A 20,223-nucleotide genomic window follows, 5' to 3' on the forward strand; every position below is an offset into this window, starting at 1 on the left:
CGTTTAATAATAAATAATAAATAATAATTATTAATAATAATAATAATAATAATAATAATAATAATAATAATAATAATTAATAATAAATAAGAAGTCCAAAAATTTCTTATAATACGAATTCAAAACAAAATGAAGCTCAAATTCCACAAAAAAGTAAATGGAACGCCTTTTTCTGCTGCCATACATCACGACAGATCATGACAAGTGAATGCTCTAAATCTCTCTAGCCATTAATACATCCCGAATATATCCTATGTTGCTACAGATAACTGCAGTTTATTTTAAGACTTCCGTTTGAGTATGCAGAATATCAGTCTGTTTGATTAAGAAGTTTCTTGTTCATTTTGTTTCTTGTCAGCTTTGTAGTGTTATTTGTTGTAGAAGAGATTCACAGTGGCAGCATATCGATCACGAGGAACACAAGCCAGACCTCAAACTAATTCAAAGTCAGAATAACGCAGTATATTTATTAATGGGTAAATGTTCTGATTCTAAACAGTCTGATTTTTGAAAAATAGTATGGCACTCTATTTTCTGTTCATACAGAGGTTGATTCATTCATATTGAGCCGAACTTGAATGTGCCACTTACCTAAAACTGTTGTGTATCCAATATCCATCAACGGTTGTGTTCGATCTGCCTGCTATCTCTACTGACTATTGCCCGACATTGGAATTTTCACTGCATGAGTGTGTTGCTGTTGGACTATGAATATTGCATCCAACTTCCTTTTACAGGCTTTCCACATGCTGGAGACAATATGGACTCGACGATGGAACAGGCGCCGTTTGGAGAGTCCGAAAGCACAATAATCCATTGGGTTAGCATCTGGATTCTTGACAGGAGTACCAGAGAAGAGAACTGCCGAGATTACAGTTTCCTATTCCATATGGCGATAGAATTCCAGCAATATCTTCGCCACGTGGCTGGATGCCTCGTCTTGGTGCAGTTCAATCTGGTTCACATTTTGTCCGTATAATGCTAGGATTTCATACTGGTACATTTCAGTCAGGACATGAGTCTGGTAGTACGCAACATTGATTTTAACATTTCGCTCCAACTTTCGGAGACGCAGTTTGCCCCTATACAAGAAACCAGCGACAATCATGAATCCTTTTAGGAAACTCTCTACGCACTGGTAAAAGAACGTGCTTCAGTCCTTGGTGTCAACAGGTCTTATATAGTGGCATGAACTTTACCACAGTCTGTGAAGTCCACGCCTCATCAAGGATATTAACAAACTTTCACCGACCACCAGCGAGATGACGTTCATACAGCCTCCTGCAGTTCCTTTTTCGCTTACCAACACGACACGATTTCAAACTACTCTTGCGAACGACCATCAAGGGTAAACCCCTGTGAATGGGTGGTTGATTGTCATCTTCGTTGTGCAGCATTTCCTGCTCATCACATGTTGTGTAGGAGGATTTTCGGAGGTCGTTATATGCCGAACCACATACAATAGCGGCAAGGTCCTCTTCACGGGGGGCTGGTTTCTAGTTGCTCCCATTGATATGATGAGCTCAGGACTCTGTGCCGCACATTTTCGTATAATATAATTTACAGTGGCACGACCTACACAAAAATTACGTACTTTGCACATTTCTACGATGCGTGATGCCATGAACTCAAAAGAGCTGGAAAGGGTCAAAATGAACCCCCCCCCCATAATTTGATCAGTTCGATGGCATCAGACTACGCTCGACCACATTACTCCACTGCGTGACTAACGAGATACTGTTGCTTGCCTCGTGGCAGCCTCAAAGCGATGAGTTGCACATGCGCGGTACAGTTGTACATTGACTTCAGCTCAATATAAACAAACAACTTCTGTATTCCTTTAAAACAAAATTTAGCAAACCAAAATTTCATACTTTTTCCGAGAAACATAGGTAAAGGTGATACCTGTTTCCCTTCACTCTAAGTAAAACTTGAATTTTGATTCTTTCGATTAAATGAAAAAGGATTTGTAAGGCTATCTACAAACGAAGATTTTTATAACTTCTATTTTATATCGACGTGTTTTCTATCTTTTACGCGTTTTGAAAGATCTTATGTTGGAACATCATTCCAATTAATATCACAAATATGTTCTTTTAACCTAGTGTATGTGTGTATGCCATTTGCATCGTGTTTATATAAGTGTTTTTAGCGTGTGCATGAGACTCCACACACATGTGCATGAGAATAACAACGAGGATTTAAGAACTGTATACTATGAAGCCTCAAAAAGTTACACAGTAAACTATTTTAACTATGTTAATGTTTTTAGTTTTAACCTAAGTAATTCCCATCTATTCTTTCCATACTAAAACCTTTGACTTAACCTACGTCTTGACAATACTCACAGCGATGAAAACTCAAATTTAGTATGATTTTTATTTTAACAAATCCGTAACAGGATACAGAAGAGTTTGAGTTTATTTATAAGACTTTCTTCAAGCGGCCGAGAAAATATGTAACTTGTAGATTATCGACATCCAATTTAACAAAAGAATTGTTAAAATATATTTTGCAGTAAACACTCATCCTTAATATATATTCAATTTAATTTCATGTATTGAGAAGAAAGCTTACGAAGAAGGTTGAGTTTCTAATTTTTTCAATGTCTGAAAGTAAATTATTAAAAATACGGGTTCTTAGTTATATAGCTATTAACATAGATACTTACGTTTTAGGTTTCGCTTTTACTGTAAACTCCTCGTCTTCCTCTTCACTTGCTGCTATTTTTTTCATTTCTTTTAATTTTTTCTTTCTCGTCTGTATTTTACGAATGTTCTTTAATCTTTTGTGCATAACTTCATCTGATTCTGGAATCAGTTTTACCACCACTTCATATCCAAATTTTCGCACAAGACGATCTAGTATATCTCGACATTTGAGGCGAGAATGCCGCTTTGTATCATCTTTCATATCCACCATACTTTGAACCTGAAATATATATATATATATATATATATATATATATATATATATAAAATAAATGAAACATGATATATAACATTAGTGAAACATAAATATAAAATGAAATCTTTCAGTTTTACGTCTCATGGTTATGCTCTGTACTCCAAAGGAGACTGTGATGATGAGCATGAATGAAATGTTAGAATGAAGAAAGTGAGAGAAAACAGGAGAATCCCGAGAAAACCTACGTACACGTGAAACATGAATTATAATTCATTAGAAATATCTTTTCGTGGCCAAGCGACTAACGGACGTGATCCCGGGTTTGATTCCTGGTGAGGAGATAAATACGTGAGTAGTGCTTCGGTCTTACCTGAAGCCCAAATTAGCCTTCCTCATTGATCTAGTTGCTAGCGTGCGCGCCTTTGGTTCACAGATTCCAAAGCTCGATTCCCGGTGGAAGATCTTGAAATCTGAACGCATACAGTGGCTCGGATTCCACCTCAAACTATAAGTCCACGCGACACTAGCTAAGTTCACGCCCATGCGCTAGCAACTAGGCGCTGAAAGGAACGCTATACTTCAATCCATCCAACCAATTAATTTAAGCCCAGCTTCTTCAGTGTCCTAATTTTCTGTTGTGCCCGCCAATCTTCACTTTCACAGGCTCTCACTACACTTAGCTAGTTAAAAATAATCACCTCGAACAAGTATACTAAGTAACGCACTAACAATGACTATATTGCAAATAGAACACGCACTTTTAAGGCTCAGCTCGATTTGATGCAGAAACATTATTATCTATACTCATCATGCAATAGCCCAAAAGATACATAATTCAATAGCCTGATTGAATGTTGGAGTACAGTCATAGTTTCCAGTGCCAGATTTTAACAGGAAACTACTACATTCACGACCAGTTTCATGAATACCGGAAATAATAAGTGCAAGAACTTTTATATCCTGTAACCATCTTTTCAATAATGGCAAAGTGGTTGAAGGAATACCATTGTTTCCGGATTTCATGTTGTTGGCCATCTTTGAGAATAACGGTACACACATCCATTTTTAGATTTTTTGATCGTATCCTTACTTGTTACTTCATTATTTGTCTTTTTATTTATTACTTCTTTCTAGCTACTGAATTTTTCAACATTCAATTCATGATGTACTTTACTTCATTTTCTAGGTCCTATTGAAAGAAGCAAATCACGAAGGATCTATGGAAAGCACGAAATCGGAGATCATTTATCAGTTTTAGATGCAGCCCCGTTACACTATTGAATACCAAAGTAGCAGAAAGATAACGTGATTAGATCGGAAACTTACGCATTATTTTCCCTTTTCTAATAAGTCTTTATCTAATTTTCATTTAAATAGTCCGACACTATTTACACATTAAAATTTTAGCAATAACTTTCTTCCCTGTAAATCTTTTGCCGTCTTCTCTATTGAAATATTAAAAGTGTTCCTCTATGTATGAATAATAGCAAAGAAAACAAAACATATGAGAAATACAATTGAAATTCAACAACGCTGAGGGTACAGTAACACCCTACTTATTGTAACCCTGTTCTTCAGTGTTGAGATACCTAATATACATGATATAATTATTTAATACATCCATGTGTAAAGTACGAGACTTATACCTTGTACGCTCCATGTTTTTCACAGAAACATGGAATACTTTATTTTTAATTAGTTTAGATACTATATGAATAGATATTGTACTTACGATCTGGGGTAGAAATGGTCCAACTTTCGTGAGAGGAAATTTCGTAATAAACATCATAATAAAACTCAACGACGTACTAACTATTTCTCTCGTCGGCGTCACCATTAGTAAACATACATTTTCTAATAACAGTTTAATAAGGTCTTGTGGACATATTTCTGAAAATTTGAAAAGAAAAATAATAAATCAAGCTATCCAATTGACTTCAAGATTAGAAAAGGTAATTTATAAGAGAAGGAAATAAAATACTAATTTACAGTTATGGCCACCCAGCATGTGCCTTTGGTGCACGTAGTACTGAATTCGATTTCCGGTGAGAGAGCATTAAATGCATTAGGGAGTTCAGATTTCATCTTAAACTGTAGGTCCATACCTCATATACCATCGGTGCTGAAAAGGGACGCTAAACTTCAACATACATACGTTACAGACAAGTAGTGAATTGGAGAGAATTGGGGCAGGGGAGGTATGTCGAAGTTTAAGGAATTTAACTCAGTGTAAGAACGTGCTTTGTTAGTTGGTTTTAGCATACTGTGTATCATAGGTTTTCCTACTTCTGCTGCTGTAACAAAAGTGTGCATACATACTAAAATTCGCTTCCTTACATAAAAAACTTGTTATGACTATCATGAAAGGAAGGTTTCTGCAAAAGGAGAAACAATTGCAGTAAAAAAACAGTCTTGTTTCTCATCTGCTATTGGAACAATCAGCAAAGAGCTTCCTTGCAATCTTCAGAGTAGGAGACCCGCGTTCGATATCAAGTGAGGCTCAAGAGGCTTGGATCCCCATATTAAACTTTCCAAGTCCCAGTGGCAAAAGAGAAGAAAAAACGGGAAAAGAAAAAACAACTTTTAAATCAATAGTTTTCTCCATTCTGGCTATAATACTATGAAATATATCATAGGCTGCACGTCGGTAACAGTTTTCTTCGTAAAGCCTATCTATAATTAAGTTTGTACGTAGTATTAATGAAAGGAAGAAGCAACCGTTTTTTTTTTTTTTTTTTTTACACACACACACACTAGATCCTCTATAGGTGCAATTTCAATAACACATAATGAGTAAAAAAGTGTTCCCGGAATCTCCCCGGTTTTACAGAAGTCGCATCTATAAAGGATCTGATGTGTAAAAAAATCGGCTGCTTCCTCCTTTCATTAGTATATATGAAACCACAACCGTCATAATGTGCTCCGTATATGGACAGGATTGTCCAATCACAGCAGGGGGCTGTGGTACAACCTAAGTGATCCGGGATGAGAACACCAACCCCCAGAGCGAGAGAGTGAGTGGCTGTTCTGGGAAGCGGACTGGGTGCGTTGCGGTTAACGTATCGGCATGATATGCCGGAGGTCCGAGTTCAAGTCCAGTCCAGTCAGTCACTTTTTGACTGTGTGTTATCGTACGTAGTAAATTGATATACGTTTTTATATTTAGAGCGTAAGAACTTTTGTGCTACAATGTTATAATGTATGTTAAAACAAATTGAAAAGTTCATGAGGGAAATGTAAGTGTAAATATATAAACCTGTAAATACAAGGCATTTCTGTACAGGAGTGCAATGGAAAAGGAGGAACCTTAACAAGTCGTAGATAGATATTAGTACAAATACTATAGATAATGACGGGATACGGGGGAAGGAGGGTAGAGAATTCGATAGCGGAAGAAAGGACAAGAACGGGAGACTAACGAAGGAGAGCGTATGAAAGATACAGCTAGGTACAATTCTTCCTTAGATCTTACAAACTAGTTTACTGATATTCATTACATGGTAGAAAACGTAACAAAGACTACTATATCTGATTCAAATATAAATTAATGACATGAAACATGGTAGTGCGTCCAAGTGAGAAAAGCTATTTTTAAAGAACTTCATTTAATTTTAAAACACTCTTTTCATAGCACGTATACATATACATTTATGCTTTGTACATGATTCTGAAACCTTTGATTTATATGTAGGGCAACCCAAAAGCATAACAGCAATTTAGACATATGGTTGGTACCTTGAATATGGTTGTGGTTGTTTAAGGGTCCAGAAGAAACTAATTTTAAAAGCATAATAAGATATAATTTTAGAAAATAAAGCATAATTTAAAACATATAGCACAATTCTTGGAAAATTCTACTTAACTAAGTTTAACATAGTGTATTGATATATTTTAATACCAATATTTACAATGCAAAATCATCGAGAACATAACAATGCAAGAATGCAAAACTTATTTTTATTTCTGTAAACTTTTCGGTGTAATCCTTTGATGTGGAGAAAAGAAAAAAGCAAAGGAAGAAGCAAAGAAGAAGAATTTTTTTTTTTTTTTTTTTGTCAACCATGAATATTACACAAGAACTCCACACCAGGGGTAAAAGTGAGGGGGAGCGCGGAGGACGTCGTCCTTCCACTTCCAGAAAATATCCGTGGCGTCCCCACTTTCTTAAAAAGCAAACTTAGGCAAGGGGGACGGCGTGATGTTATGCGCCCCCCTACCTTTCCAGATCCACTTTTACTCCTGCTCCACACTATATTGTTATGTGTACTTCTTGAACTTGAGCACATTCTGTACTTTTTGATGGTATCTTTACTTTCTTTCCCTTTCTGTATATATGCACCTGTAAGGCACACACAAGTGATAGAAAAAACTGACTCGAGTAAAGCATCTTTCTTTACAGTGCATTAAATAGAAAGTTCAATAAATATGAAAGAACCTGGTTGCATAAAATATTAGTAACTAGATCAAGACATTCAAAATATTTAATGTATAGTAAATATTATACATTATACACGATTAATGTAAAACAATGATTGAAATTAACAATAAAGCATAATTTGGAAAAAACTAAAGCATAATTACACAGAAACTAAAAGCATAATGTGGGTTGCTCTATTTATATGTATGCACTTAAAAATTCTTTACTTCAAACTACGCGCATTATATATAAACGTTTTGACACAAAATAAAACGAAAAATGTAAATAATTATAAATAAAATTACCTTTGAATTCATACACTATGTGAGTAAGAGCTAACACTGTGGCACTGACTAGAGTAGGTGAACCAGCTAACCCTGCGAGAACCATGCCGAAGTAGCTACGTAACACTTCTTCATCAGATTTATCAGACCACCTCTGTAAGTAGAAATAAGCATTTGTGTTTCCATCGATATCTAGTTAAACAACACAAATGAATCATACAAAAATACTGAAACAACTGTGATTTACACTGCAACAAATCCAATTAATTTCCAAATTTAGAGGACTCACCAGAAAGGACGAATTAATGGTCTAAGGGAGTTAAATCGTGATAAATGAGATTTAGTTTAACAAGCAAAATTTTAGGTAAATATACAAATACATAAGCAAGAGTACTTAAATGATTCACTTCGTTGTTTACTTGAAGTGTTGTTTCGTGTCTTTTCCAAAAAGACATACCTGGCTTCTTGTCCAAGACGACAAAACACAACATTTAAGTGAAGTGAATGAAGAAGTGAAACATGCGAGTATTGTAATTAAAGATTGTATTTAATGAGGTAAATTGAAAACGTAATAGAAAAAAATAATTAAGACGTGACGTAAGATGACCAAAATGTAGGATATCTGTGTGAAATTACAGGGTCTAATATTTAATATTTAGTGGAACAATTATACATATTTAGCATAAGAGGAACAAAAGTTTGTAATACCAGTTCACGTAAATAAGAAGACATGAGTAATTACTCAATTTATAGTGTCTGATATTTAGTGAAGTAACTACAAATTTAGGGGAATTACAACTGAAGTAAGAACACAAACATGTAAATAAGGATGTGAATACTACAAGCATGAAAACGATGGTAGTATCCGGTAAAACAATTTCGGAATGGATAATGACATACTAAGGTAAGCACTTTATTTAGATAGATATATAATTTAACACAAGCATAATGTTTTACTTTCCTTGTGTGACAGTGTGTGTGTGTGTGTTATCTCTATAAAGACATGTACTACACGTGTACAACAATTATCTCGTTATAGCAAACATACGCTAAATCCATTAACAAATTTCAGAAATTGTGAAGTGAAAGAACAGCTCGTAAAGCATGTACCAACTATTGCCGTATATAAGAATTGTATGTCATAACATTACACACCAAATCGCTATAATTCTAAAAACTAGAGTTCAAGATACTTAAATATGCACTATATGCGTACTTACCGAAAATATACCACATTATGAAACAACTTAACAAAGTACACTGTAATCTCTTTCACTACACATTATCAGATAAGGAGGGAAAAATCTTTAAAAACAAGAAAAAGAAAAAACAATAAGAAGCGCCCAATTAGGCATAATATTAAGATTAATAGTCAATATAAAAATATATGTATAGGCCTACCTGTAACGCTTTTCCTACTTCCTTCAGCAGATTATACGCTGCATTTCTCGCTCGATCGTTAATATCTTTACAACAAAGTACTGCTTCCGGAATAATAGCTTTTAAAGTTTCTTCTTGTTCTTCTTTCAGCCGACGTACAAGATGAATGAGACACCGCAATCGTGGCTGTAATACATAAGTCATTCGTTAAATAATAGCACGAAACAGAACTCATTCATATAATACGAAATAAAATTCTACGAATCTAGATCAATGTTACAAGAAAACAGTAACTGCTAAACGAAACGGAAAGTAAGAATATATATAAAATAATAAACTTATCAAATGAATACTTCCTTTACCTAACTCTATTAGCTTAAGATGAGTGCCCTTGCGATTACGTAACAAAATTTCATGAAAACTTCAAAGTATTAGTCAAGAATAAGTGACTGTTTAACAGGAAATGGCCCGCCAACTCTTACCACGATGAACCAACACCAAGTAATACTAACACCTCTGATAAAAGCTAACATAACTACCAAAATATATTACCCTTTGAAAAGGATAAATTCGTTCAACGTTCCACTCTTACAAGAAATATAACAAATATCTTCATAATAATTAAGAAATTTTAAGTATAACGTGAAAACTAATCAGTTAAAAAAATATTTAAGAATTATACTTACTCCTTTGCTTGTTGGGGCAGAACTTGACAATGAATCAACGAGAACTTTCTGCAGCTCTTCTAAGTTCTCGTTCATAAAAACCGAACACGATTCAGAATCACTGCTACAAATCTCTTCTAAAATCCTGTAAGACTTTTTCTGTTCTTTCTGATTTTTACTGCTCATAAGCGGAACACAGAGGTCATAAAGCTTCTTTAACCGTGAACTGTCCTGGTATAGTAAGAGAGCACGCAACAAGTCCATTACTGCTTCTTTGACAAATTCATCTGTTCCTTCAGCACTTAACTTCGAATACGCTCTATCGAAGAGATCGTAACACAATTCTGCGTTTGCTATTTGCAAGTAAACTTTGATAGTTTCATAGGCTGCACGTCGATGACCTTCTTCTTCTGTGTTAGCAGCTTTTGTTGTGTACAAGTTAAACAAAATAGGCAAGTAATTTTTGGCGAAACGTGATAATTCGGTTCGATTTTCATCATTGTCCAAATTTCTTGTAACTAATTTTCTTAATGATGTCATTACATCTATCCGTAAATCCTTCTTCTCACTGATTGCTGTGCCAAGTATTTTTGCAATACTCTGGAAAAAAAAAAAAAATAAAAAATAAAAGTCCATAATATTAATAAAACGAGATTACAGGCATTCTAATGATTCTCAGAAATTCTAATTATCATTACAGGTTTATGCAATTCTTGAATACCTCTTGGACTTCTGAGCTTTCGACTCTCTCCTGGAGTGTTCGTTACGGAGGATAAAAACAAGAGAAGGAAAAATAAAGTCTGTTCCTTTTACTTTCCTGATGTGTTTATTTTCCCTTCTCTTGTTAACATCCTCTATGATCAAGTCTCCAGAGAAGAGTCGAAAGCTCAGAAGAGAAAATGGTATTTAGGAATTGCATAACCCAAAAGCAGAATGATAAAAATGAGACTAGTTCACGAAATAAACAGAAGGCCAAACTTTTCAGATGGTAATTTTATGATAATTAAACGTTAATATGTATAAGTTTAAGACACATTTTTCTGTGAATTAGAGTTCTTAAAAATAAACCATTAAAACATTGCAACCTTATAGACTTATTGCACATGAAATGATCACTCACTTAAGGCATGTCTGCAGGTACGACATGTTTCCTGAATAGTGAAAGTTCTACTTTCATGAGGTCCATTTAAATCTACTTCCTTTCTTTGCTGATAAAACGGAATGATTGTTCCCTTTGCTTACAACCGGATAACTGCAAATAATGAACCATTTGTCATTCTTTAATACATCTCAAAATAGTTTTTATGCACAAATTTTAAACAGCTTTCCAGAATCTACTGCGCATGAGATGAATATTTATATCAACTTTATTTGAAATAACGGTGCAAACTACTACAAAAAAACTGATAAACGTCATACAACTTGTATAATACAACTGCGCAAGAACTGAGTTTGAATTTGTATGCTTATTCAATGCCCAAGTTATTAAGGACGTGACTTATTATTAACGAGAACTCCAACCGATGACCAGGGCTTAAATCTGATTTAGTTGGCAGATTCACAGTCCATCATACAAAATTAACCTTTACAGAATAGGTGCGTTTCCTCACTACAATATCTTATCTTCAGAAGAGCTGGATTACAGGATCACACCACTGGTCCCGCTAAATGGCGCAAGAAAACCTGCATAGGATGGCTATTAAATCTTCAACCAATGGTAATATTAATTTTCTGATTACAAAACGGTTCGAGACCATCTTTTATAGAAGATGGAATACGAGAAGGGAACGTGACCTAATTTTAACCCCATGAACTTTGCATTCGGAGGTAAATGCTGTAAAAATAGTAGTTTTGATCACCTCAGGAAGAGTATAACACCTGCAACGGTTGCTCTGGAATTTTACATGCTGATTTTTTTTTTTTTTTAAATCGTAGTGGAATTGCCTGAGTGAAGTTTAACTTTCCTGTTTAGCGTCAAGACTATTCAGACAGAATATAACTCTTTAGAATGGAATTCAAACTACGTACTATTCAGGTTTGTATCTGAGGTAAGTAATCCCACCGAGTATTGAACTCATGACTGCTGGCACAAAAAGCACACGCGATAGCTAGTAACTTAGTAACGACAGAACCCGAACATGATGACACATTCGAAGAACTGTGTTGAGCACAGTGGGGGATATGGAGAGCATCTTATGATTAAGATAATATGCTGTTTATTCTTCGATTAAAATTTCTGATTTCATAGCCACTTGTATTAGGACCCATACCTTACAGTAAATTTGACAATCTATAAGTTCTTTGCAGGTTACAGAAAATCTGTAACAAATACTTATGAGTATCCAGCCGCCTAACTAGAATTTTTCAACTTGTAAGTAAATATTTCTACGTTAACTCAAGCAAGCTATGCAGTACTCTTATCCATAAAACTTTATTACAATAAATATTTATTATTGTTACTTATATTTTTTTTAAAAACCATCTGTTATTTATATATTATAATCGGGTTGCTTATTTTATTCACTTTCAACAAATTAAAATACTTACTTTAAATGTTTCTTTAACATCTGATGGATCATTACAGAAGCTTGGAAGTAACGCCCAAATCTGCGCCTGAAGAAGATCGTAGGTATGTGCACCAACAGTATCTTCCTTATCAGCTAATTCTGCAGATCTTCGTCTGAAAAATAAATAAAAAATGCAGTGTTGTAAACATAATCACAAACCTTCAACAAATTGTCTTATTGCAATCGTATCATCATTGGCAGAGCTTCCTGAAAATTACGACCCATACGCATTACCACTTCTCGCTAATCTCTTAGTCTCTGAAATACTATTTACATGTTCGTTGCCGCTTGACGCTCATGGTGTAAGAGTACAACATCTTGCCTATCGGCGTCAAGCAGTACGCATAATATGCTGATAACTCTGTCGGCATCATAACGCAATACAATTGTAACTCTCTCTTTCACGCCACATGCAATGAGTTATTTTTATTTCAGACAGCATCTAGATTTTAAAAACTTGGATGACTATCGTTAAAAAATAGGACGCAGTGAACATATTGTTATACATTTTATATTATAAAGTGTTAAATAAGAAGTTCTACTTCAATTAAAGTAAGAATTCGACTTCATATCCGTGTCTTCAATTGTGAGTATACAATACCATAAATATCGAAATAAGACAAGGAACATGAAATACAAAAACTGAATGGTATATTTTTCTAAACTACATAATATGACTATGATAATAGCAATGCGTTAAAACTAAACTATACATCTGGCGAAATAGCCCTTAAGGAACCAGAGCCTATCAGTCGCTTGTGGTACTCATGTCTTTGGAGTGATGCGTGGTCGGCAAATGCGACTCCCCTCGTCGTTACTGCTGACTTTCTAGATTGGAGTTAGCTACTGATGCGACTCGGGCGTTCGCAGCAACGCGTTCATCTCAGTGAAATCATTACGAAAGCACATGTTTCCTCCACAGCATCTTTAAGTTCGAACATAAATGCATAAATAAATAAACCTCAACTTTCTTCAGGTTTTGTGATACTTTTTCTGGTTTTGTGGTACTCTTTCAGTTGGCGGATTTTAGTGGCCATCGTAAAATGATTTACGTTTTATTGAATGTTAGTTATGGAGAGAGAGAGAGAGAGAGGGAGAGGGAGAGATAGAGAGAAAGAGAGAGAGAGAGAGAGTGAGAGAGAGTGAGAGAGAGAGAGAGAGTGAGAGAGAGAGAGAGAGAGAGAGAGAGAGAGAGAGAGAGAGAGAGAGAGAGAGAGAGAGAGAGAGAGAGAGACAGACAGACAGACACAAAAAAAAGCGTTCAGTGTATTCATCGACTTTCGTACTTGAAGCGACCAAAGATAAGAACAGCAATGTGTGTCGAAATGAATTCGCTGGGTTAAATACATTAGCTCTGTAAAGTTCATATCAATTACGAGGGAAATCTGACAAGTTTTTGACTTAATTCAAAGACAGTGACACACCTATTTCATTTTGTGAAACTGTATGTTACTAGCATGTGCTATAATAAAAAAATCTACATTGCAAGCTTTCCCTTACTGAAGTCAACTAAAACTGGCTCACATACAAAAAAGTGAAAAAATATACAACTGGACCAAGATTGAAATGTGGATCTCAGTCTTATCTTCTACATGCGTTAGCCTATAGCCACATTGGATCCGACTTTCACCGATTTTTTAGTCTGACATACTCTGACGACATCGGTGAAATAAACAAATGCATTGAGAGAAGTGTACGTGGTCAGACTGGCGCCGACATGGTCTGGCGACTACAGCAGACTTCTACCGACCACCGATCAGAAACAAATTATTTTGTATTTGTCGTCAGACTACGCCAGACTAGCGGGTGGTTTACAACTCATCGCAGGTATTGAGACTCCCATTTACATGTTACAGCAAGCCGTTCTTCTGCTGATATACATTTTCGAAAATTACTTTGCTTCTCTATGGGTCCTCGGATCTGTAAGATGTGCCAAAATGTATCTTGTTCCATTCTGAGTACCGAAAAAACTTCTGTGGCTGCTCCACCAACTTTGGAAATAGCGTGTAAAACCACGACCTTCTCAATCACAAGGCCATGGGGCTACATTTAGGTTCAGCCGTGACGTCACAACGAGTAGGTACAAACAAAGGCGACAGATTCCTGCGAGGGTGAACGAAACTTGTGTGGTTAGTTAAACAGTGAGCGCGTCTTTTGAAAGTGTATGCGGTGGCGTTAAGTGAATTCTTATTTTAAGTGTTTATTTGTATTTAATTTAAGTGTTTTAAGTGTTTATAATTTGAAGGCAAAAGTGCATTTTACTTGTTGTGTCCCGAATTGTAAAGGAATTACGGAAACGGTCCAAAAGTTTCTATGTTTCCAGTTGAAGACAATCTACGAGAAAAATGGCTCCGTAAAATGTACAAAAAGACTTCATAGTCACCCAATCCAGCAGGGTAAGGCTGTATTTTTTTTTCTCAGGATAGTTCATAAGAATGATTCTTAAGATATAATCTAAAAGAATTGTATTTTTATTTATTTGTTTAGTTAGTTTTTAAGTACGATATTAACTTACTTCTTTGCAGCATTATTTACATAAAAACAAGAACTCTCAGATTTTTTGTGTGCTTAAAATAGAATTTGAGCAAATTCAATAATTCAGGAACTCCTCAGATTCAATGATAATAATTATATTTAAGTACCAGATCAATAAATCAGTACCATACGTAATTATAGTTTAATTATAGAATTTGTTTACTGTATCAATGGCAAAAACGCCAAACATGTATCTGCAAGTATCAACAATGCCTATGGTTGTTAAAAAAAAAGTATTTTTAAAAAGAATGGTAATTTGTTTTATATTCATGTTTGGGCATTCACAATTGACAGACAGCAGCAATATTTGTTTATCATACATTAATTATAAAAAGAAGTAACAGCATCAAATATGAATAAGGAGCCTGTATCTTCTTCGAAACAAGCTTCAGTAATTTAGCCTATATGGTTAAGAGGGTCAGTGAGTGGAATGTGATTATTTCGATAGGTCTACTTCATTTGTAGAACAAATTCAGGATGCGAAATCCTGATGAGAGAACGAAAGAAATTTACCTTCACTTAATAGTTTTGGTTTAACCCCATTAGCAAGTTATTGGGGCTGGGTAGGGGAATGAATAAAATTACACAATTGTCAGTAGTATGAAAATTAATTACAGTAATTTATATGTAATTAACGGGTGAACTAGTGATATGGAAAGTCAGTGGTGTACGCAAAATTTCACGAAGAAAATGGCTCAAACATTAAAGAAAGACAAAAAGCAACTAGGGTTATTATGATCTGTCAACTTTGTGTACATAATTCCACATTATGTAATAATTACGAATGTTCATATGTGATCTTTGTCAAAGCATTCCAATGGAAAGTTTTTATTTTTCAGTCCTACACACAAATTCGATTCTGATGATTTGGCACTGTCCGTGTTAATTGTTAAGTGTTGGTTACAGAATGTAATTTTATTGAATTCTCCGATTTCAGTTATTATCTTCGCCCTAGCTGTTGGTTCAGTGGCTAGTGCGTGAATCTTTTGTGCATCAGGTCTCGGGTTTAAATTCCACCCTCAACTGTAGATCTACGTCCTCGTCTCATACAGACTCGGTGCTGAAAAAGTATGGTTTTGTTTGATTTGGATTCGTGTCTCTCCCAGTTACATAATCAATTACAGAAGGCTTTCTCAAAACAGATTTGAAGATCTCTCAACAATTACCATTAAGCAACAAAATTTAGCAGATTATTTTTTCTGTATCAAGACCAGAAATTACTTTACGAGACGAGACGAGACGAGAAAATCTTTTTAAAGAATTTAGACAAGACGAGAAATAGTTCTTCGTAAATCGAGACGAGACGAGAATCCTACAAAAATGGAGAAAGATTTTCTACTCTCGTGGTCCACGAAGAGTGTAATATAACAACATTCAAATCATATTGATTATTGAAGTATATTATGTAATCACTTACGTATCTTCAAATGTTGATGAACGCTCTTCAGTATGTTCGTACAATCACTGTAATAATGTATGAAATTTTACTATGAATCGTGTAATACTAAAACACTGAGATCTAAGACTTGAGTAAACCAGTGTTTCCCACGAGACTTGACCAAATATTTTGTCTCGAAGATGAGACGAGAATTGTGATTTTTGTAGGCTCGTCTCCAATTTGAAAATACACTTCTCGTCTCGTTTCCCAGAAATTTCTGTATCGAGGCATTACTCTTGAGCTTCTCCAACTACTGAATTTCTCAGTCACCTTTCGTGTCACTTCTTAAATTCAGCTTATCTTTTAAATATAATTTCTTCCTAATCAACTTTTTTTTTTATATAAAGTTTCGTCTCGCAAACACAAGGACTGTATCTTGCAATACGCCAAAAACATTTTCTTAAATGCAAATAGCTAATAATAACAAGCTGAAGTAGTAAACGCGTTTGATCACCGTATCTCCTGGGTGACGTGGAAAGCGGGGAATACTAATAATAATAATAATAATAATAATAATAATAATAATAATAATAATAATAATAATAATAATAATAATAATAAAGAGGAAGAAGAGTTAGTCGCAGTAGTAGTGCGAGTTTTATTTCCTTGGTATAACAACATTAATTTGCAACAGGTTCATGGTGCCCCAGTGGTAGAGCACTCACCTCTGGGGTATGGAGTGTCTGGTTCGATCCCAGCTCTCTCGAAGTGAGCGTTATAGTGAACAAATATCGCATGGGTGAGTGTCTTGGAGTTCTTCCATTTCGTTCATTATCATCATCACCGCCTCCATTAGACTAGGATCATAATTGTTAGTTAAAAACAAATGCAACTAATCAATAGCAAGCACAAACCACACCTAAGAAGTAAAACGAAACAACATATGCGTGCACGCCAGTAATACATTTAAATGTGTTTCTAATTGCCAAATATGCTCTCGAAAGATTTTCATGAACATTTTCTCTATGCGCTCTAACATGATACAAAGATTTTGGAAAAATTTGTAGTTTTAAATGTTTCTAACCTAATATTCTGTTAAAATTTTGATGTCAGAAATATAATATTTAAGAATAATTTTCTGGATAATAAGTTTCTTATTACCATTATCCTCTCAATAATAACAGTCTTAATTTGAATATGATCGAAGTTCTATGTCTCTCTGTCCCTTCGCATTTCTTCTTAGCACTCAATGCGTATCGCTTGAAATTACTTTATCTCTCTCTCTCTCTCTCCCTATATATATATATATATATATATATATATATATATATATATTAAAAATCATTTTTGTAATACAACTTGCTTTTAGCTCACATGTAGAGTTGCCCAACTCTGCCCGACACACTGCGCCTGCCTGTCCCTACTTTGTGTGACGTCACTCGCTACGACGAAGGCCTTCTCTCTTCCGAGGGTAGTGGTAAAACTCCCCATATTTCCTTCTTGAAAAATAGTATTTACATATTCGCTCCTATATTCCTCTAAAAGTAATAGTTTTAACATAGGATTTTCTAATAGCAACAATTCCTCGTCCATACTGTATCCTACAAGGAGACAGACTGATGGATCGGTTGCAGTGTGACCAAGCAGTCGACAGATGCGGTCGGCCGACCAGTCGGCCGTAATCGCCAGGGTGAAAACTCGGACGTATTGTGACCGTAGGCTTAACTACTACGTTACCAGTTCGTTCCCTAAACAGCTATCTTAATATCAACACTCAGCCACTCAGACCATATTGACTTTAACCCACTTCTATCCACATGGACTGTTTCAAACACAACAAGCGCTGTGGTACAGCCTATGTAATGTGTGTAAGCTGTAGATCTGGGTTCGAATCTCGGTGCAGTGGCACGATTATTCACTCTTTGATAATTGTTAAATCTGCACCTATAGAGAAATTTGTGTAATACAAAATAGGTTATTTCCTCAATTTATCAACTAGAATTGCCTGGTTCTAGTTCTCGAAAAGATATGACCGATTAAACAGTTTCTGATTGGGTGATGTGTGTCCAGAGTATCAATGTTATTTCTGGCTTTATCGGAATTCGTCCCCTCTTAATTCAAATATTCCCCAACTGTAACAATACTGGTCAAACCGATAATTCTACACCAATCATCGGGGTACCATGAGTGTCATCCATCTGGACTGAATTCTCCAATATTCCGAATTTCATCGTATTTTTCTCAGAAAATAAAGAGTAATTAATGGCTGGTAAAAAGAAGAAGAAAACGTAAGAAATCTAATATAAATTATGATACATTACCAAGCAGTTACCAAAACAAGAGTTTGAAGGAACGTTACTGGACTAGGGTGGAATAGCGTGTAGCAATATCTTCACCTTACAATCCTTCCTGACAAGATCGGAATATGGAGAATTTTGTCCTGTGTACTTGAGGAAAGTTTCCGAAGTGAGTTATTGTATTATTAGTAATAATGCTTTCCTTCGCAACTATGTCGCTTTGAAAAGTATTTTTTCTTAAACGACAAAACTGCTTGCAAAGTGGTTGTTAAAACGTGATTTAAAGAGGAACGAAGTGTCGTAATACTTCAGCATTAGCAATCAGTTTGAATCAATCACAGAAGTAAATTTAAGTCTCATAATTTTATCGAATGATGATCTAATACGAAATAAACAGTCAAACGTGAAACAATGCGGCACTAAGCCGACTTGAACTCGGATCTCCGGGAGTTTCCTCTTGGCTATATATGACTAGGTACGTGTATTCGGCGCAAAGACCCGGAATGGACTTCTCGAGGAGCTCATGTAGTTCGAATTTTACGTTAATCTGTAGGTTCACGTCTCATACAGCCTCGCTGTTGAAAGGGGACTCTAATCCAGTTCAATAGAATGTCCGACTTACCATAACGGACGCTTCCCAGTCCGTTCCTGAACAGCCACATACCATTCTCTCTAGAGGTCGGTGCTCACATTTCCAGACCACACCTACTGTACTACAACTCCTGTAGTGATGGGATAATCCAGTGGTTATATTAATGAACACCTATAATGATTATTCTTCTACAAGGAACTTGTCGGACCCGTCTTCTCTCGTATGTTCGTGAAAAAACCTTAAAAATCACCACTTAAAGGCAACATGCTGGGTACAAGTATGCTAAACTTACCTGCACACAGTCGCCAAAGGAAGAAAATATTCTACGAAGAATTTGAGCTCGGATTTCTGAATACTTTCACGTAGGACAGGAAGCAACCAACTACGTGAAAATTCATAAGAATCTTCATCTCCAGTAATCTGTGGGGAAACAAATCATTAATAGTTATCGATTTTCAAACCTAGTACGTACAAAAATTAAGGATCAGCATTTATAATTTTTCATCATAATTTTCAAGATCATACAAAGAACTACTACCTAAAAAGGATCACTGTTGAAAAAATTTCTCTCTTAAGGAATTTAATACACATGTCTACGATATAATTTAATTAGGAGATATTGCTTTCTCAATGCATACTATCCTTTATCTTTTAATCTATCGTTGACTTTTAAATATCCGATGATGTGAACATCTTGAACAACCTACTTCTTTCATATAATTGGTCGGATATCACTTAATTTAATTCTTATACGATGGGAATTAATCGTATTAATTTTGAAAGCAAGCTGTACAGACTTTACTATTTTACATGACAAAAATAGACACTTGAAGCAGCTCCTGTCGGTATACAACGGTTATCTTTTCTGTTGCTAGAAAGAATTCATTGATGAATATCTCTCCTAAATCTGATTACTTGAAAAATGTCCATATTCAGACACAATCTGTATATTTCTTATAATTAAGTGGCACGCCATCTATCTCGGTTAAACATGCAGGGTTATTTGTTAAGGAGAAATACTTTAGAGATCATATAAGAGAGGACATTGTCTCTAAAGTGACTGCTAATTGAAAAGTGTATCAACGCAGAACCGCTCCAAATTCCCCGCCATTTAAAAGGAATTCGGGCGTCACCTTTCAAAGTCTTATATGGTGCACCTGGTTGAAGAACCAGAAAAAATTCTGAATTGTCGACTTTACAA

The 20,223-nt window shown here is 35.3% G+C and overlaps 1 protein-coding gene across 2 annotated transcripts in view; it reads right to left on the reverse strand.

Annotated features, from left to right (window-relative positions):
- The window catches only part of LOC145666751 (RRP12-like protein), a 154,848-nt gene that overhangs the window by 12,207 nt on the left and 122,418 nt on the right, over positions 1-20,223 (reverse strand). For both annotated transcript variants that reach the window (XM_081734297.1, XM_081734298.1), the window contains 7 exons: positions 19,315-19,442; positions 12,201-12,333; positions 9,675-10,253; positions 9,010-9,174; positions 7,630-7,762; positions 4,640-4,797; positions 2,672-2,931 (listed from right to left, as the gene is read on the reverse strand). In XM_081734297.1, coding sequence (XP_081590423.1) covers positions 2,672-2,931; positions 4,640-4,797; positions 7,630-7,762; positions 9,010-9,174; positions 9,675-10,253; positions 12,201-12,333; positions 19,315-19,442 — 1,556 coding nt within the window. The remainder of the gene's footprint in view (positions 1-2,671; positions 2,932-4,639; positions 4,798-7,629; positions 7,763-9,009; positions 9,175-9,674; positions 10,254-12,200; positions 12,334-19,314; positions 19,443-20,223) is intronic.

The sequence above is a fragment of the Thermobia domestica genome, chromosome 12 (assembly GCF_964235325.1).
Source record: "Thermobia domestica chromosome 12, izTheDome1.hap1.1, whole genome shotgun sequence".
Classification (NCBI taxonomy): domain Eukaryota; kingdom Metazoa; phylum Arthropoda; class Insecta; order Zygentoma; family Lepismatidae; genus Thermobia; species Thermobia domestica.